This window comes from Girardinichthys multiradiatus, chromosome 9, assembly GCF_021462225.1.
Source record: "Girardinichthys multiradiatus isolate DD_20200921_A chromosome 9, DD_fGirMul_XY1, whole genome shotgun sequence".
NCBI lineage: Eukaryota > Metazoa > Chordata > Actinopteri > Cyprinodontiformes > Goodeidae > Girardinichthys > Girardinichthys multiradiatus.
The window spans coordinates 36852779-36869171 of record NC_061802.1 but is presented as its reverse complement, the minus strand read 5'-3'; the positions used below and the strand labels follow the sequence as shown (position 1 = coordinate 36869171).

Here is a 16393-nt window from a genome sequence, read left to right as displayed (position 1 = left end):
TTGTACCTGTCCTCCTTTACTTTGATACAGCTAAATAAAAATCACTGCACCAAATTGCAAAAGTCATGTAATTAGTAAATAATTGCCTGCCTCTGCATCCCAGTGTAAATCCTGCCGTTTTGTGAAGGCCTCAGAAATTTGTTAGAGAACATTAGTGAACAAACAGCATCATGAAGACCAAGAAACACAGCAGGGAGGAAGTTGTGGAAATTATTACAGCCAGGTTAATTAGTTATAGAACAATATACAGAGCTCTGTTCAGTCCATTATCTGAAAATGGATAGAATATGGCACAGCTACAAACAAGGGCTGCACTTTATTTGAAAATGATATTGCAATAATACTGCTTTTTAAGCACTAAAAGATGATGATTAACCAACATTTTTTTTAATACTCTCATTTTTCCATCACCATAATGTCCTTATCAATCTCCATAAGCTTTGAGAATTACGTTACTAAAATTACTGGAATAAATATTTTTTATGTAAAGCCCTTGAAATAATGCAACCTGTCAAATACTGCATCCCAACAGTCCTTTTCAGTTGGAATTTTAAACAAATTAATGTTGCGATAACATTTAGATTCAAAATACTTTGTTGCTCTATTGCGAACTTACCAAGATACAGCAGACCATTTAAAAACAGGACAAGGACATTAATCAGAGAAGCAGCCAAGAGGCCTATGCTAACTCTGGAGGAGCTGCAAATATTTGCAGCTCAGGTAGAATAATCTATTAACAGGAAAAAGACTAGTTGTGAACTCCACACAACTTTCTTCTTGCAATGGGACATCTGTATGCATTATTAGTGTTCTTCTAGCCAGTGTTTTTCTTTCTGTTGAACGGTAATTCGAAAATAAATGTTTAATGAATTGCACTGGAAGCCCTGTTTAAAGTTTGGCATAAACTATATAAGGGGGTTGCAGGAGGTGCTCTGGTCAAATGAGACCAAAACTGAAATTTGGTCGACATGCAAAACATGTGTGGCAGAAAATTAACTCTTCACTGCCCACTGTGAACATGGGGGTGGCAGCATTATGTTGTTTGGTTGGTTTTCTCCATTAGGAAGGCTGTTCAGAGTTCATGCATACATGGATGAAGCAAAACATGTGGCAATTCTAGAAAACGCTGCAAAAAACTAGAGACTGTCCAGCAAGACAATGTGCCTAAATATACAGCCAAAGCTATGATGAAATGGTGTATGTCAAGGCACATTTATGATCAGTTTGAAGAGTTTAAGCCAGGTTTCAGAGCTCAACATTGCACTGAAACAGCACTGGTTAAAGTCACTAATGATATTCTCAAGGCATGAGATGATGGACCTGTGTCTGTACTTGTGCTGAGAGATCTCAGTATTGCATGGGACAGGGTTCTCGCCATCGCATTTCAGCGTAGCTGGTCGCTACCCCCGTTAGACAAAATCTGTGACATAATCAATCACAATATTCTCAGAAATGCTTGAGCATGCTGTTGGGATCAAGGGATACGCACTAGGCTGGTTAAATCTTTTTTGTCTGACAGATTCTAGTTTGTTCATGTAAATTATAAGCCTCCTTCACCATACTCCAGGGTTACTTGTGGAGTGCCGCAGGATTCAGTGCTTGGGTTTATTCTCTTTACTGTATATATACAGTATGATCTCTCTTTGTAATTTTCATCAGAAGTCTTGCTGTAGTGTTTTGGATCAGCTGAAATGATTTAACTGCATTTTGTGGACATCTTGATAATAAAGAATAACAATTGTTCAGCCTTGAAACAGCAAATGCATGGACTAGTTTTTCAGAGTAACTCCTGGACAGGATATTTCTAATTTTGGCAATACTCTGGAAGTAAAAGTAACTCCTTTCCTAATGACACGTATTGGTCAAAAATACATCAAGGTTCCTTGCTTTATTATTGGAGGCCAATTTAATGTCATCCAGATTAAGTAATTTAGCAGTTTCATTTTCAAAAAGAGGACAACTTCTCTCTTGCCTGAATTAAAAACAGAAAAATCAAAGTCTTACAGGTTTTTAGGTCTTCAAGACAAGCAGTAGTCTACCTACCTGATTCGAAATATCAGGATGTATAGATATTTATAGCTGAGTGTCATTGTAAAATTGGAAGTTTCATGCTGTCTTACAATGATGCCATTTGGAAGGTAACACTGTATGTACTTGACTTGAAATCTCTCTGTATGATTCAACTAAATTGTCGTGACAACATGTGTTGTGAATTGTCACTGTTTAACTAAACTGAACTGAACTGAACATGGCCCAGTTCAAGTCTTTCAATCTAAGTGAGTGAGCAGTCAAAACAGTCAAAAATTCCAGTCTCCAGAGATGCAGAGAAAAATGTGAAAATGTCATGAATTCTTTTGAAAGCCACTGTTTATCTTCCCACATTTGGCGTTTAACTGTTATGTTATATGGTAATGTTAAAGATATGACTAACCTGTGGGAGAAGGCATTTTTGGAAAGATTCAGAAAGGAAAGATCGGCGCAGCACCCCCTCAGAAGAGCCCCAAATAGCTGCATAAAACACAGGGTGGAAACAGTTAATCTGGGCACACAGAGGAATGCATTTGCTTTTCACATGAAATGCAAAATGTTTGAGCAGATCCAGACACTTATACTCACAGAGTCAACAGAGCAGTCTGTGCCCGACAGATCCAAGTGGACCAGGCAGTTTGGCTGAGACAAGAAGAGATAAAAGTTCTGGAAACAGAAAGCCAGAGTAACAGGTGACTAATTAGGCTGGAGAAAGAGAGAAGAGTCTGTTCTTGTTTCAGATGGATTGTGTTGTCTGACCGAGCCATCCTCCCCTGAGAGAACCCCGGGGTTCTTGCTTAGGTCCAGGTGCAGGAGGGAGTTGGAGTATTCATCGCTGGAGCACAGCGCTTGAGAGAGAGACACCACACCTGAGAGAAAGAGAAACGCAGAGATACAGAGATGCAGATGGAGTAGGGAGAGAAAGAGAGAATAAAGAAAACAAGGAGGAGAAGATAAGAGGCTATAAAATTAAGAGATAGGGAATGCTCTCAAAACATTTACATTTTTACATTATTCATACATATCTTAGAGCAGAGGGTATCAGTGAATGTTATGGGAGGCAGAGCTCTTCCATGTAATATTTAACTTCTCCACTGGGTACAGGGAACAGAAGCAGAGATATGCTGCCTACAGGCAGTGCTCAGCATCATAAGTCAGCCTGCAGTTGTAGCAGGACAAAAACATAAGACAATGAAACTCCCAGGGGGGGAATTATCTGCAGCTCAGAAGATTTTACTTCCTCTATCCCACAGCATGAGCTCTGTGCAGGTAAATTAACTCACTCTCTACAGGTTATGGTGAGATTCTGTGTTTTGTCAAATGTAGACTGCGGTTATACTTTCCTAACTTCTTAGTTTGATACAAAGCAAGAAAGAGGTAAAGAGGGACCAACCCTTCGAGGTAAGTGAAGTCTTGGACAAGTTGAGGAGACGAAGTCCCTTGCTGAGGCGACACACCTGCTGGATTAAGCTGGACACACCTGCAGCATTCCCAGAAGACAAAATCTAGTCTCGCTCAGCATAAAACAGTTCCTGTTGGTTGGTGTTTGGTATTTTCTTTCTTTATCCCCATACTTTAGATACATATATATATACATATATATATAGTAAGATATCTTCTAAAAGATGGGATCAGAATCAGAATCAGAATCAGAAAAGCTTTATTGCCAAGTACGTTTTTGGACATACAAGGAATTTGTTTTGGCGTAGTCGGTGCAATACAATACAAATCATGAGATTATTCATGATATAACAGATACTTTGTTACAAAAAACTTAAATAACAGTTTAGTATCAGATAAAATGGCTTCATGCCCCTTGGTTTATTGCCATATCTGATTAAGACAGCTATATTCAGAGAAGGGTTTGATTAAAGATACACAGAAAAATCGGCTGTTGACCAGAATTGGATGATTATCAGCTTGATCAACACTGACCGGTGACTGGCCAGTCAAAAAACTAAAACATTTGATCTTTTTCTAATCATTGAACGCACCATAATTATGCACTACCGCACATGTTGGAAAAGCTCCTCGGCATGGACGCTATTACTGAGGGAATAAGATTTAGAGTTAGCTTTTTTCAGTATTAGTGAAGTGTTTAAAAACAAAGTCGGGGGAAGAACAGTGATGTAAGAAGCTATTTGAAAAAAACAAAAATTCTCCAAAATGCCAAGTCTTGTCTGTGGTTCATTCAGGCTGTGAGAGAGCAAAACCTCTAGCAGACAACAGGAAGACTGAACGTATTTCAGTGAACTTGCCGCTCTTTCATGCTGGCGCCGTGACGTTGCATCTGCTCCAAATATAAATAATTAACAACAGCTCATGCCAGCAATGCAGGAAAAATATGTTAATGCAGTTTTTATATTTCTTTATATCATAGTTCTTAAAGAGAGAAATATTAAGCAGCTAAAATCAGTATCGGTAAGTTACAAAGGTTTACAAAAACCTAAGATCAGAAAACAGCCACAAAACAAAACATGTGTCCCCTTTACAGTTATTTTATCTTAATACATCTAAAGCAAACCCAGTAAATCAGACAAACAGTGTGATGTATTTCCTGATACCTTGGTTGTCCAGTGAGTTGTGGGCCAAATTAATGGAATGGATGACGGATGCTGGGTTCTCTGATAAAGCAGTGGCCATCTTCTGAGGAAAGTCTCTGTACACACAGACAAAGCAGAGCTACGAGCCCCTGTATTTATATTATTAAATGTTTCTCCAATTTCATAGAGATTTTTGATTTATGAGAATGTGGTACAAATAACAACTTCTGACGTCTTCGAATAACTTTTTTTTTGCCTGACTTACTATCCAAAGCATAAAAACAAAAAAATACTATGTGAGGTCATTAACATTCAGAAACTAGCGCTGCCTGATTCCTGGTAGGTTCAGGCAAACAGTACCAGCCAGGGGACAAATGTTTACATTCCTAATTTTTAGACAGCTGCTTCACAAATTTGACCAACAACTGCTGGGTAAAATAAAACAGTTAGCCAAACATAGTGCACTGCCAACACACACAACCCGGCAAGGACACACTTATACCTGAGAGCAACTTAGATTGGCCAGTTAGACTAACATGCATGTTTCTGCACCGCAGGAAGAAGCCCTAGGACCTGAAAAGAACCCATGCTTGCACAGGAATAACATGCAAACTCCACTTAGAAAACCATGGTTGGGAACTGAGGACCTTCTTACTCTAAAGTAGCAGTGCTAACATAAATATAATAACTGCTTAACTTAATAGATAAAATATAATTTGAGAGCAAACATTATTTATTTTAGAGACTCAAGAACTTTTGAAGTCTGTCTTTTAGCTGTTTGTGTGGGTCAACTTAATTGTTGCAAACACTAACAGTGTCCTACTGCATGGTAAATAAACACTTTTGGAAAGCCCACATCACTTTGCTGTAATACTCAACACAGTTGAGAAGAATAACTCACGATTTTAACCCAGCGTTCTCCAGGGTGATCTCCTCAAGGCTGGATGATTTGCTAACCGTGTGCAGGACCTGCTCAGTGACCTCTGATCCCTGTTAGTAAAAAATGAAAAACCCATTAAACCCTGTTCAGAGATTCAACAGAAACACTGTGAAATTCAGCAGTAATATTCAAACTTATGTAAGATGGGAAGCAGCATTCTGGTGTGAATTTTGACACACTTTGAAGGTGTTTTCTCCACATTACTCCCAAATGGCTTTGGAGGGTTGCTAGTCCAGTCTATGGAAATCCTAAACATAGCCGGTTGCACAATGAGATTTTAACATGACGAGGGAATGACCTTGCTGGTTATTATGCTCAAAATAGTTTGTCTGAGTGCCTGTTGATATGTTAAAGTTGTTCTTGTATGAAAATCTTACTTTGCAACCTAAGAAATCCAGAAAGCTTTGAAACAGCTCAGTTAGTCCCAACTTTAAATATGGAATACTTATTGCGACAAACTCTAAAGTAAATTAAATGTTAATTTTGATAAAGATTACCTGTTACAACGTGGAGACAATGCTAGTGAAAAGATAATATGGATAAAGTGATAGTTTGTGTCATTTTTGATTTTCTGTGGAGGTTGAAATTATTTATGGACCTTAAGGTAACATCTTCTGAATAAATACGGTATGTAGTGTAAACCCAATCAACCATGGGTTAGAACTGTGAGTTAGACTGACATGTGACCACACGTTTACATCTGATTGGTTGACCACTCCCACCTGACAGGGTTTACCATTAGCTGACGGCTTGTCAGAAAGATTTCTCACCAGGGAGATGTGAACAGATGTAGCCCAAAACATGACTGTTAGCTGAGATGAGATGCATGGAAGGAACTGCAGGTCCATGGAGACCAGTCAGGTTCCGTGAGTGGGACCACAACAAACTAGACTGAAAGTATGGTGCTCTGTTTGTTCTGCTCAAGTTGTTCTGGTACTTGTGGAGATTTATAATCCAACGTGCTTTTGAAGACTGAAAACATACTTTATTAGAAAGTTTCTTTCTCTCTGAAAGGTAATCAGGTTTCTGCACATAATTGGGATTTTATAAATTGGAGATCAGGCATGTGCTGATCCCAGAAATCATAGGACAGGATTGGAAAACCTTCTGGTGGGTCAGACACTGTGTACTTTCTCAGAACCAGCTTGGGCTCCTGCTCTGGGTTCTGCCAGCTCTCCTGGGTCTGTCTCCCTCGGCTGAAAGGATCATCAGCTTTGGGTCACAGCTGCTGTCAGCCCACAGAGGTAACTCTACTGCTTGAAGGCTGTTGGCTGTTTGTATGGCAGTTCGTGTCTTTGTAATTCAGAATAGAACAGTGAGCGATTTACAAAATGTATCTTGCTGGAAGATTAAGGAACGACACAGTGAAATCTTAAACAAGTAGGTAAAACTTTTCTGTGAACTTGATAGGCCACAGCTTCTTGGTTCTGTGTCTCGGCTGGTCAGATTCATGTTTTCAGAACATGATATCATACCAAGGTCAAAAATGAACTCTTAATGTTTCAAACCTCTGATCAGCTTCTTAGAGGGAGAAAATTTAAAACAAAACTCTTAGTATCACTGGTTGGAGCAGCATATTCCTTTAAGGTCTACTGCATGCACTAGGAAGAGACCTCAGCTTAGAAGCTTTGATCATCAGAAAAAAGCCATTGGGCTAAAGATTATTATTTGACATGTATTCACATGAAATTAAATAATAAATTAATAACCGTTGCATTTGGGGAGTATCAAGAGCATGATCTGTGGAGTTAAACATAGTGAATGATATGCATCCGTGTATGAATAAGTATGTTCAAGGTCAATATTAGCCATAAATTTTGATCCATATGTTAATCCATCTGTTAATCCATATATTTTAACTGAGGGATTAAATATTATTTATATCCATCCATCCATTCATTCTGGATGGTCACCAGTTTATCATGTTTTTGGACTGCGGGAGGAACCCGGAGTACCCGGTCAGAACTCATACATGCAGGGGCATTCAAACAGTGTAGCCCTCTTTACATTGCTATAAATTAAATTTTTAATAGAGATATACAAAAATATAACTTTTTCTTGTTTAAATGTGACGTAGAAATCACTCCATGGAGAAGAAGTATTCACTAATTTAGATATATTTTAAAGGATTTATAAGATTGACTGATTTATGAATGTGAAAATAGCCAAATGTGGTTTAACTCTAATCTACTCACAATGCGAAGGTCTTTGCAGTACAGTTTGGTAAACCAGGTGTTATATGCCATTGATGCAATGATCACAGCCAAATCTCTGGAAAAGATAAAAATGGAGTAAACAGGGCATCATATTTTAGATTTAATAGTGCCTGGTCATCTTTTGTCACTGACCTGCTCTCCAAGTGGCTGAAGTCCAGCAGGTTAAACTCTCGGCTGTCCTGGGAGTGATAGATCGTGTCCACATCCTAGGAGCATCATTACCTATGAGCCTCTTTGCTATATTGTATGACCACTCATTTTGCATTTGGTACCATACAGAATGTAATACTAAAAGCACTCACAGTAGCACCGACAGTCCCACAGCTCTTACCCATTGCACTTCCTCCTTGCAGCTGATGCCATTATAGTCACACAGAGCAGCATAGGTCTCTGAGAAGCCTCCTGAGAGAGGCAGGCGGGAAGAAAATAAACAACAAGAGAGGAGAGAAAGAAAAAAGGAATGAGAGATGATGTGAACAACTGCTTCTTTTAGCCATAAGGGGGAAAAAGTGGAAAATGCACACGCAAACATGCGTCCCAATTATCAATCTTTCATTTAGGCAATGGCTTTAAAGAGAACATCTGGGAGAGCATTTGTGAAGTGTGTTTGCCAGCTTCCTCCTGATCCTGCCAAAGCTGTTTACACGTGCTCATATCTCCACGTGAGACTCCACGTGTTTGCCTGTGTGCAAATTCCCGTTCTTGATGATAAAGTCTCTTTTTACCACAAGCCCTCTGGGTTTCGACTGAAGTCTCTGAGCTGGGCGAATACTTCCTGCTTCCCTCCGAAAGGTCGCTGTCTGAGTGACAGATGGATGGGCTGCCAGCGTACAAAGAAACACAGATACTGTAAGGACTCGTCTATCTTTTTGATAATTGTGCAAATAAAGGTCATGCGTCTTCGGTACTCTGGTGTTGCACAGACGTGACTATTAGACATGGGCTGGTATCAAGGTATACCCAGGTTTTAAAAATTCACTGTTTCAAAACTGCGAATACCCTACACCCCATACACTAGTAACCCCCCCCACCCCTCAAAAAACATTATTGCGTATCTGTCTTTTGTTTCAATGGCATAGGAAGACACAATGCTATAGGAAAATAATGACCCCCAACAATAATTACATAATAATTTAATCTCATGATACAGGGCTGATGAAGATTCACTCACCTCAGCATGCTGAATGCTTGGCACTGAAAACTGAAACTGATTAATTGACTTTCTAATCAATTTGCCTAAAAATTATCTGACCACTTGGGGGCACTCATAAAACATTGACATTTTACTCCCAAATGGTCAGTTGACCTTTAAATATGAAAATAAATAAATACAGTGATTCATTAAATGAGAAGGTGACATCACAGCAACAGTAATATTACCATGTCCTGATAAAGCAGAACTTTGGATTTGATTCCCTTAATACCAGTACACGCGTACTATTCAGAATGGGAGTGCAACAAGTGCTACACATCCTCTAAAAATGCATTGGGTGTTTCACCTGGTGTTTCACAAAAGTGCCCTTGTTTCCTCATGACCTGCGTAGCATGCATTTTTCAAAACACTGGCATAAATTTCACAATAGAGACCAGTGTGACAGGAGCTTGAAATGTTCTTAGACACAGGTAATTTTTTTAATAAGATGCCAAAGAAAGTGTTGAAATGATCTCCAGCTGTATGAATCATAGTGGGAAACTGTGCTGCCTCTCTCCGACCAGTAGCTGCGTACCACTGGTCAGCAACTACACTTTCTCACACTAACAGTAAACACAAATTTCTCTATTTGGAATTATATCCTATTGCACAAAACACACAGACATTTGTGGTGTGGAAACAAACAGCAGCATCTTTCACCATTATTAAGGTAATGCTGTTACCTTAATAAACTGCAGTTGGCACAGTACACGTGTAGCTACAAATGTAGTATTCTGTGTGCAACCTCCTTTTATAATTATATCTTAATTTGTTAAAGGGCTGATGGAGCAGGTTACTTTCAGTTATTTATGGAAGAGCAGTTCCTACATTATTGCTTTTTTATTTTGGAAAAAACCCAAAATGGCAAAAGGCTGTTAATTTTCATTAACTCTTTAAACCCAAGTAGTCAGAAAACTTTAGGAAAACTGTTTTCCTCTTTGAGTGTAAAAAAGCTAGAATATTCTGCTCAATACACAATCGAAAAACTACTACTAACTACTAGCAGGTGTTTATTGTGTGTTTTTTGCTTAATTCTGTGTTTTAAAATAACAAGCAACATCAAAGATAACTATATTATGCCTGTAATAATCCAGATTTTATCATATTGTAGCATCAGTAGGAAAAACTGTTGCTATTGTGGTTTAGATAAAACAGATCTCACTATACATTTTATTTAAAGATTTGATTGAAATTTTTGTGTAATAAATGTCCCATTCTGTCAGAGTCTCATGGCAGCCCATGCCTGGTGACAACTCATTCAGAGTTTCTCTTTGAGGACGAGTCACTTACGCAAAGATGGAGTTGTTGAATATTCGGGACAGGGCGAAATTAATATGGCTGACCACATGATTGAGGTGTTCGCGGGACTCAAACCTCAGGGTGTAACCGGACTTGTCAGTGTCGATAATAACCTGCACACAATGTATAAGAAATGCAATAAAAACCCATAGATTCATTTTCTCCTCAGTTTCAGGTCTTGATGTGTATTGTTTTTTTTTCCTACAGCAGATCAATAATCCCTAATCTGGAACTGCTTCCAGCTGTGAGAACCCGTGTATCTTGTTTTGTAAGGTCGTCCTTATCTTCCATCCGGCCCTGACAAACCAGAGCATTTTCCTTATTTATTCTTTAAAAAGTTACAATGGAAATTTTATAAAACTTTAAACACACTTCACGCTGTGCTACACACCATGCTACACACGGAGATGCTTGCTGCATTTCAAAACACGTCTTTTGCTTCTTGCCCCCTCCTGAGTGGAGCTTAAAAATCAACCATCAAGCACTCAGCCTCAAAGCGAGCGATGGAGGAACGGGCTGAAACTTTAAGGAACAAGTCGTTCTGTTCTACATGAAAAAAAATTAACTTTGGTAGCAAAGGCAGAAATAAAAAAAAACTGTTCAATCCCATTCCTCCACAAAAAATACAAAGAGGTGTCGCATTTCTAAAAAACTGATGTAGTCCTGCCTTGAAGACCAGCGTGATGTAAGAGTTCCATGACAGACACAAACCTCAGTGGCAGTAATGTAGACAGAGAGCAGGCAGGTGTTAGGTCCAATTTACCTGGTGATCAGGGTGAGAATTCAAAGCACGAATCTCCAAGAAGTTGAACGTAGTTTCTACCTGTTAAAGATACATTCCACAAATTAATGACTTCAGTTGGAAGCGAAAATAAAAAAGACCTTACACTGAACATTTACTTGAGAAAGTTTTAAGGAGTACCTTAGCAGGAATCTTTGGAGCCAGAAAAGAGAGACGCCATGTTGCGAGGACCTTCCAAAAAAGAAAGAAAGAAAGAAAGAAAGAAAGCAAATCAAATCAAATGAAGATTGTGGAAAGGTTCACTGCACATTCACACTCCCCACAGGGAGGAAATGGTCTGAGGAGTTTCCATGGTGATGATAGGGGGCCTATACTCCCATATTGATCCAGCAAAAAGTCGTTAATATCAGTGACACATTAATGTCCTGTGATACAGGCTGAGAAACAGTGATGCCTTACAATATTTTAATCACATTCCTACAAAAACAAGAATGTAATTCTATTAGTGTTTTATTAATTATGCTGCAGGCAATCAAAGAAGTGCCACATGTTTATTTTGAGAAAACCTCTTCTGGGCTCAGTGACCACCTTCTCTGGTTTGTGTAGCTTCTCCGCCAGGCTATGGAAGAATTTAACTGGTAGAACAGCGACATTTCATAACTAAAAAAAACACGTCTTTCTCCAACCATCAAGTCACTGCATTTGTGCTAAAAAATAGAAAATCTGGTCATGCAGTGTCAGGATGCAAGAAAACCATTTTTAGATCAACACACATTTAGGAGGAGTATTTCTGTGGAAATTCGCAGCTCGTCTCTGCCTCCCAATCTGAATGAATGACTGAAACTCCTATGTGCCTGGATCCACCTCTGACACAAAGCTTTGCAAATCAAAGCTTTGTATTCATACACCTTTTCACATTTTGTCACCTTACAACAAAAAGCTAAAATGTACACTACTGCTGTTGGACGAGACGGCCTGGCTCAGTTTCCACTTTATTTCATTCCAAAGGTGCTGTGTCAGGTTGAGGTTTGGACTGCTGACCAGTCACGTTCTTCCACACCAAACTCACTTATACATTTCTTTATGCAATAGATAAACAGACCATCTACAGAAAAACATAGTGGTGGCAACATCATGCTGTGGGGATGCTTTTATTCAGCAGAGGGAGGGACGTTGGAAGTTGGAGTCGATGTGAAAATGGACGGCATTAATTACAAGGTCAAGCTGGAAGAAAACCTGTTAGAGGCTACAGGAGACTTGAGACTGAAGTGGAGCTTCACATTCCTTCAGGACAATTATATGTAAATGATTTGAAAAGCATAAATCATGACTCTTACCACTTAACCAGCATATGTTTCTTCATGTTAGACCATCATAGAAAATCCCTAAAAAAATACATTACAGTTTGTAGTGACAAAATGTGTTACAGTTCAAAGGGCATTTCAATCTGAAAAGACTCACAAAGAAAGGGATGGCAATTAGAAAAGTTTTAATGATGAGAAATTACATGGTTATTTCTTTGGCGCTCGGACCTGGGAGGAAGACATGAATGCTGAGAATGACATGAGCTAAGATGATCATTTGTAAGGCTTAGATTTAGAGATGTCTTCCCCTGATCCGACACTGGTGGTGGATTGGCGGCCAGGGAGCGAGGAAGCCAGGAGTAGATATGAAGGAAGATGGTGGAGGTGGGGTGGAGGAGGGATGAGCTCAGTTGACAGGCGAGGATGAACACAGCTGAAGGTCCTTTAAAAACAAGGCGTCGGCAGGTGATTGGATGAAGGATCAGACGGACAGGATGCTGGTTGGAAGGCCGGGAGACACACAGCAGAGTCATTGGAAGGTAGAGGTGGTGAAGTTGAGTCTTTCATTCTGAATTTTCGTTTCAACTCCATGAATACTATTGCGACTCATGTTTGTGTAACGGAGCCTGCTGGGTAAATCTGATCATGCCTCTAAGAGACGGAGCTTCTATTTTTACAAAAACAACTTTCTAAAAAAAGTCAGTGCCTTTCACCATTACAGGAAACAAAGGCGAGTGATTCTTTAGCATTTTGCTGCTTTCCGCTAGCCCCTGAGTACTGCCCTCTGCTATGTCTCTTCTCTTCTTCTGGTTCGTTGCTCCCAATCATTTCTCCCTTCTTTCAGATGGCCCTTGCTAAAACACCCCCCAAGGATAAAGTCTGCTGACCCACACCCAAATCGACCAATGCTGTCTGTCCGCAGTGATGAGCAGTAATTAAGTTAGTGTTCTCCTGTTCTGCTCTCTTGTTTTTCGTTGAGAGGAGCTTGACACGGGTCTGTCGGAACCGTGCACTGAGAGCCCTTTAACACCCACGCAGCAAAATGTGCATGTGAGATGGAGACAAGAAGCGCTGGTTGGGGTGAGGTGGCGCTAGGAGGTGTGGGGGGGAGGAATCCGCAGCTCACTTCAAATGCTGTCTGAAAGAGTAGATTAGAAAGACCAGATTGGATCACATTACGGTGATGAGTCTGGGTTATAGCGGGCTGTTAAGAGAGTGCGTACGAGTAAATAGAGGTAAATCATGCTGAGGCAGCAGGCGAAGGAGACTCTTATCTGAGAATTTGGCATCAATAGAGAGACTATACATTCATCATGCTTATTGTGTCGTAAAATTCTGAAGGACTGTTGCTGCTGGACTGATATTCTAATCTTTTTTGTCTGAAGGTTCAGAGGAAGCCTGTGTCAGGAATTAATTAACATAACTTGCAGTGATGGTGAAACACCGCTGATCCTGCCCCAAAGCATGCTTTGACTCATCCACTAGTTTCCTTCCTTCCTTTCTTCCTTCCTTCCTTCCTTCCTTCCATTAATCCATCCAAACCCACTATCTCAGTGAAATAAGAACACATTTATCCATCCGTTTTCCGTGGCAAATGCCAGGCCAGTACATTTGATTGAACTCAAACCTTTTTTCTGTCTTCTATGTGCACCCAGCAGGAGCGAGACCCCTTGCCTTCCAGTTTAGCTTTTAAGAGGAAGCAGTAAATGAGACATGGATAGGAAAGAGATTAGAGGAAAGATGTTTTTTGGCAGATAGACATATCAAAGTGTCTAAATATCAAAGGCCGTGCACACAGAAACTCTCCTAACTGCCCATTCTCGCCCCACGATGATTCATTAAAGCATCCATTGAGTGAAGCCTTGAGCTTCCAAGGCAAAGAAGAATTGAAGAAGCAGGCGGTCCTCATAAACAGGAGGGAAATAGCACTGCAGTTTCACTGGAAGATGTTTATCTTTCTTGCACAGATGTGTTTTAGTTGTAGTGTAGTATGAGGTAAAGTCTCTCTGTAGTGTGCATCTGTAATATCCCCATGCCTTCCAGATCACCTTTTAAGGTGGAGGAGAAATGCATTTAGCAAAAAAGCGGCATTCATCCTTGGTCCAGTCAAAGTTCTGGTCCACAGTGTAAGATGATGGTTGCCCCAGATTTTATTTGAATAGCTGGCTTGGCTTTGCTCACTCCAACAGAGATTTTCCTTCTCTGCCCCATATTCTCTGATGAAAGAACCTCAGAATCAAAGGCTGTTAAGCACCCCCACTGCTTCCACTGTGTGCCTCACATAGGAGATCCATAGGCGCTTCCACGGACACTGTAGATCCAATATTTATCCTGCCAGGCTGCCAACAGCACTCATTGATGTGGGACCCTGCTCCTAATGCAGTTAGCATCTGAATGGAGAAGCAAGGCAGTTGCTCTTGCTGGTAAACTGTGAGGATCTGCTCCTGCTGGTGTAGCTATCGGGTCTTTGACAGAGATCCAGCAAGACTGTGGAGGATGTTAACATCAAAGACACAGAACATGCATGATATAAATGTAGAGGGGTATTGCTTCCCAGCTACAAAAGCCAAGAATTACAAGAAAATGCCCACTAAGTCAGCACAGAGACAAGAAGAAAAGCAACTTACCAAAATTTTATCCTCTGTTTTGCCATTTTTGGTGTCAAGCTTAATGCTACAAATAAACTTTATGGATGATTTATCGATAATCTTCCTTATGCTCTCTGTGAATAAAAAAAGCACATTGTTAAAATTAGACTCATTGACTTTCAGAATTAGATAAACTGCATATGTGATACATTTAAAACAGTTAAAGTGCATTGAAAGTATTCAGACAACATTTTGCTAAATTACAACCACAAACTTTAAGGTATTTTATGTAAATTCCCCTTTAATCTGATACCCCTTAATCAAATCCATTGCCACCAATTGCTTTAGAAGTCACCTAAACATGACACTATGAAACTAAAATTCAAATTTTTGTGAGATTCACCTTCCAGCAGTAAACATACAGCTAGAGCCCCAGTAGGACAGCTCAGATCAATGCATGGTTGCATGTTAGAATGATCCAGTCAAAGCCCAGACCTAAATGCAGTTTACAAATTTTAGCACCTGAAAATTAAAATGAATGATCGCCATCCAGTCTGACTGAGATTAAGATACTTTGCAAAGAATGGGCAGCAATTTCAGTATTGACTCACAGGGGCTGAATACCAATGCATCCAACACTTTTTATATTTTAATTCTGAAAAAAAAACTATGCATAATTTTTATTACACATCCCTTTTATCCGTATTTTGCCTTGGTCTATGACATAAAATCCATAAAATACTTGGAAGACTGCAGCTGAAATGTGACAAAATGTAAAAAAGTTCAAGGGCTATGAATACTCTTTCAAATTGCTGTAATGAATAAAATGAGTCTTTCAATCTTTCCAAGGCAATTCATCACAGAAGAAAAATATGTCTGCATTTATCTTTGCTAAATCGTATTACTGCCTTATAATAACAAAGTGTTTACACTGAAAGACACCTCTGTATCCTACCGCAGCAGTATTATTTTGATGAACAGAAAATGAGACATAATGTTTACTGTGCAGGATTAATTGAAGAACCTGCTGTCTCCATGTGGATTTTAATTTAGCTGAACTGTCCACAGAAATGCATTGTTAATAAAACATTTAGAAAACTAAAAATGTATAGACTGAAGGCTAAAATAACTGGGCTAAATACATGTGAAGGGAAAACATGATCTTATAAGATAAAATCTAATTAAACAAACCAGTAAAACACCAGATCAGACCTGCGTCCACATCTTCATCTAATAACTAAAGCTTGACATTTAACTGCGTCTGTCAAGGTATTTCAGATGATACAATAAACCATCAGATGATACAATAAACCATCCCCTCCTTGAACCGCCACCTTAACCACCTTATCGACTAGAAATAGTCGGGCTCACCTCCACGCACAACATGGGCTCTGGAACCCATCTCCTCGAGAGGGGCTGGACTCTCTTCTACTCTGGAGTGGCCCATGGGGACGGCGGCGGGCTGGGGTGGGTTTGCTTGTTGCCCCCCCAACTCAGCCGTCTCATGTTGGGGTTTACCCCAGTGGATGAGAGGGTCGCAT

The 16393-nt window shown here is 39.7% G+C and overlaps 1 protein-coding gene across 8 annotated transcripts in view; it reads right to left on the bottom strand.

Moving 5' to 3' along the window:
- The window catches only part of LOC124873933 (capping protein, Arp2/3 and myosin-I linker protein 3-like), a 47506-nt gene that overhangs the window by 23503 nt on the left and 7610 nt on the right, over positions 1–16393 (bottom strand). For 7 of the 8 annotated variants that reach the window (XR_007039668.1, XR_007039669.1, XM_047374996.1 and 4 more), the window contains exons 2-15: positions 14892–14986; positions 11141–11191; positions 10982–11041; positions 10210–10331; positions 8453–8547; positions 8059–8129; positions 7860–7933; positions 7707–7782; positions 5473–5561; positions 4593–4687; positions 3422–3508; positions 2788–2897; positions 2617–2694; positions 2432–2508 (exon numbers count right to left, since the gene is read on the bottom strand). Coding sequence is in view for 6 of the 8 variants with exons in the window: in XM_047374996.1 (XP_047230952.1) it covers positions 2432–2508; positions 2617–2694; positions 2788–2897; positions 3422–3508; positions 4593–4687; positions 5473–5561; positions 7707–7782; positions 7860–7933; positions 8059–8129; positions 8453–8547; positions 10210–10331; positions 10982–11041; positions 11141–11191; positions 14892–14986 (1180 nt within the window). In the remaining 2 variants the exon portion in view is untranslated. Of the gene's footprint in view, positions 1–2431; positions 2509–2616; positions 2695–2787; positions 2898–3421; positions 3509–4592; positions 4688–5472; positions 5562–7706; positions 7783–7859; positions 7934–8029; positions 8130–8452; positions 8548–10209; positions 10332–10981; positions 11042–11140; positions 11192–14891; positions 14987–16393 lie in introns of those variants that run through there. The other variant, XM_047375000.1, reaches the window with a different exon arrangement.